This window comes from Fopius arisanus, unplaced genomic scaffold, assembly GCF_000806365.1.
Source record: "Fopius arisanus strain USDA-PBARC FA_bdor unplaced genomic scaffold, ASM80636v1 scaffold00013, whole genome shotgun sequence".
In the NCBI taxonomy this organism is placed as follows: Eukaryota; Metazoa; Arthropoda; class Insecta; order Hymenoptera; family Braconidae; genus Fopius; species Fopius arisanus.
Genome location: NW_011887752.1, coordinates 1,465,641 through 1,469,386, shown reverse-complemented (window position 1 = coordinate 1,469,386; position 3,746 = coordinate 1,465,641). Strand labels below are relative to the sequence as shown.

Sequence of the window (3,746 nt, the reverse complement as noted above, 5' to 3'; positions counted from 1 at the left end):
GGGGGGGGAATGAATTGCTCATGGCCCCTCGACGTTCATCGCCTGCTTCCCTCACATTCACTGGTTTTATGGTGGGCGGAAATTATCCCTGTGGCGTCTACTATTTATTATTATTATTTTCTCGTTTTTCAATTTGCTCAAAGAGATTATAACGAGTTTTGAGAGCTTCTATATACTTGGATCTCTCGTTAATCCAGCAGAAATCTTTTGTAACTCGAATGAAGTCCTCGAAGTCACATTTCGGGATCTCCATCGAGTATACAGGAACTAAACGCTCAGGGTTGTCGTCTTGTGTCAAGCCGATCTTATCATAAAATGTAAAATATTGCCAACCGCTTCATTCTCTGGAAAAGTAGTTAATGCTCTTACTGTATCATTTACGATATCTCTCATTTTATTGTAATAGTTTCTTGCCAGACGGATGATGAATCAGAACACTAGGCTCGCACTTAGCCACTGAGCTACCGACGTCGGTAGCTTCTTTCAATTACCGTAAAAAGATTGATAATCAGATAAATTTCAATACAAAATAAATGTTATTAATATGTTTGGGTAAAAATAATAAAAATCGAGGCACCGATAATCGGGCCGGAGATATCATCCAACGCTCGATAGAGCATTGGGCCAGCCTCTTTTTCAAGCTTCGGAAATGTTGGTATCGAGCTTGGTCCGATCCTTAGGCCAATCCGGCCATCTTACATGGGCTTCCGCGCATTTCCTCGCTCTTTGTGGCCGTGAAAATTTTATCTCTCCATTAAAAAAATTAGCGCACCGAGAGGAAACTTAATAGTCGAAAAACAGAAGAAAAAAACGCAACTATTGCATTTCAAATCATAATCCGTGTGGAAGTATATTGTGGGAATTTTTTGATAATGCATACTGAATATTTTGCGTTGTTCAGAAGGTATTTTATGAAAATATTTCGCGTAAATAATGCGGCATTTTTGATTCATCGATCATGTTTTTGCGATTTGTTGTATTTCCGTGCACCAGCATAAAACCTTTTTTCCGGAAATTTAAGCTCAATCGTGGATTTTCATTTGCGTTTAATCAGAATTTATTCTCATCGTGTAGTATTTCATACTTTGCGTGGTATTTGTTGTCATTAGTCTTAACGAACACTACACACAGTATCACGTTTTCAATTCGCGTTATTGAGGCGCAGACCAGCGGACAATCAATGTAGATCTATTATCTAGATCATTCATATTTCAATAATCATTTAGTAATACAGAAGGCATAGGGTTTGGGGACTGAGCTGTTCTCTCACAAACGAAATCTAACTCATAAAAGACAGAATCATTTGGGTTATTTATCTCCATGAAAAAGTGGGAAAACCATTTCCTGTGGTGAAAGTTTCTTTTTCGATACCATTAATTCATTCAATTTTTTTGAAAAAAATATGATTGGGTCCAATAAATATAGAGTCATGTTGATTGAATCGACGATAAAAAACGAAAATACGAAAATACGAAAATCTTGATAATATCGGCGATAGAATCGAAACGGGTAAGCGTTTGAATCTCATTGAGTTCACTCACAATATCCCATAAAATGTATTATGAAACGTGTTAATCCCCCCAGTCATTGAATTCTTAAAAGGTGTAAGTATTCATTAGACATTTTACAATTAATATTTAATTTTAACAATGATCCAAGAATGTTTGTGTAAAAAAAAATTACTTTGTAATCCATGTATACGTGTTAAAATAATGCCATGTCCAAGGAATGTAATAACTTTCTACAATCTTATTATAGTCAAATACAATAACATTTATTTAGCATCAGATTTAGGATTTTTTTACTAATTTTATTGGATATTTCTTTTCCATTTCTAGTTGGATGCTTTTCTTATGATTTTTTCTTGAATTTCAATTCATTCTTCAAGAATTATAATAAAATTTTGGTAGAATTTGTAGAGTTCAATCACAAAGTAGGAACAGCATTTTTAGAATAAAAATTGATCATACATTAACGGTTGTTTACCCACATAATTAGACTAGATTTATCGCAGTTTCTGTAAAAAATGGTCTGCTTTTTTAATCTTTTTCAATCTATAATTTTATTTCATTTTATTGAATTTTTTTTTCCAATAATGAAAATTTTACTCGAGTCTTCAAGAATTTCCCTGAATTCTGTTGCTTGCTATCAACTTTTATGACATAATTAAATGTAATTCATTAGAGTTGAATTTTTGGAAGAATTCCGCGAAAACTGTTTAAATGGTGATGGAGAGCGATTTTATCAATTTCTCGAATAAAAGAGTCGGATAAGAATTAATACAGGGAAAACACAGCTATTCCTCAATGCCCCTCATGACACATCCCTATCAGTCCATCCCGTCAAAGAACCTATCAGTGAATCACGAGTGACATGTAATTGACTTTTTCCTCACCTTCTGTTTCAGTATTAAATTTTTTCCCTGTACCAGTGGAAGAGGAATGCCTCACTGATGATAAACGTCGACGAGGTACGTGCATGAACACATACGAATGCCGAATTCAGCAAGGAACATCCCACGGTCCATGTGCCCTTGGTTTTGGGGTTTGCTGTGTATGTGAGTAAACATTTATCCAAAAGATTCACGTAAAAATCTTGATGGAAGGAAAAAGACGAGAGTTCCCAGGATTCTGTACATTGATGAAAATGAATGAGCAGCAGATTTTCCAAGTACACGGAGAGAAAAATACTGGAAAAAATACGTAAAAAGTTCCGTAAAAATTCATGTGTGAAAGGTAAACGTGGGGCGAAATGTAAAATCGGAAAAAGTGCCGATCATTCAGAACATTTTACCACTCGGTCGGTAAAAAGTCACCTTTGGAGGTAGAAAAATAACGATACTCAGTTCCGTAAATTTTGCCGGGACTGGAAAGTACGATTCTAACCTCGCTTCGCTCGGTTAGATCGCCGTTTCCAGTCCCTACGAAAATAATTATATTGTGTCCCTCACGGAAAAAAAGTATTTTCTGACTCATGTCATTATACTCACATTTCGTCAGAAAATACTTTACTCCCTAGAGCAGGGATGGGCAACCTTCAGGTAGCTCGGAGCAGAGTCATAAACTTGAGTTAGAAATCCAATGAAGTTTATAACCATGCCAATTATAAGGGTCCTAGTACGATCATAGTAGGGACAGTAGTGGGGGCCTCACAGTCACCGTATTGGGGAGCGTCCCATGACGTCTCTGCCAAATGGTAAAATGGGGAAAATGGCCGCCGTGATTAATATAAAGAGAAAGTTAAATATCCACACATGGACAAAAACTTTTCTGAATATGAAGATAACTATTGGTCATTGAAATAAATATGAAAGTACTCTTCTAATTCAACTTTCCGAATAAATGACATCTTTCAGCTTGCTTTTTAAATTTTTGGTCCAATATCGACCTTACCGAAAAATATGTCTAGGAAAAGCCGAGGAGAAGGCCCTTTACGACTTGGGTCATAAAGGCCCATCACCCGACACAATAAGCTTTCGTCTACCCTTTGTTATGTACTAATAGAGGTCGGGAGCACGACTTGCTCTCAGAGCAGAGGTTGCCCATCCCTGGTCTAGAGTCTAGAGCAGGGCCCGGCAACCTTCAGGTAGTCGGGAGCCAGCCTATTACTAGGGTCGGGATAATCCTCTCATTCTAATGGGTACCCAATTAGCCAACCATTGTGAGCGAATAAGTCCCAGCAGTGACGATATTGCAGCCAGCCACGTAGAGTGGCGTGGCAGTCGCATAAAAATGGCTGACCCGCCA

The 3,746-nt window shown here is 37.2% G+C and overlaps 1 protein-coding gene across 4 annotated transcripts in view; it reads left to right on the top strand.

Annotated features, from left to right (window-relative positions):
* Positions 1-3,746, top strand: part of LOC105263171 (uncharacterized) — a 137,663-nt gene that overhangs the window by 13,272 nt on the left and 120,645 nt on the right. For all 4 annotated transcript variants that reach the window (XM_011299208.1, XM_011299205.1, XM_011299206.1 and 1 more), the window contains exon 2: positions 2,408-2,557. In XM_011299208.1, coding sequence (XP_011297510.1) covers positions 2,408-2,557 — 150 coding nt within the window. The remainder of the gene's footprint in view (positions 1-2,407; positions 2,558-3,746) is intronic.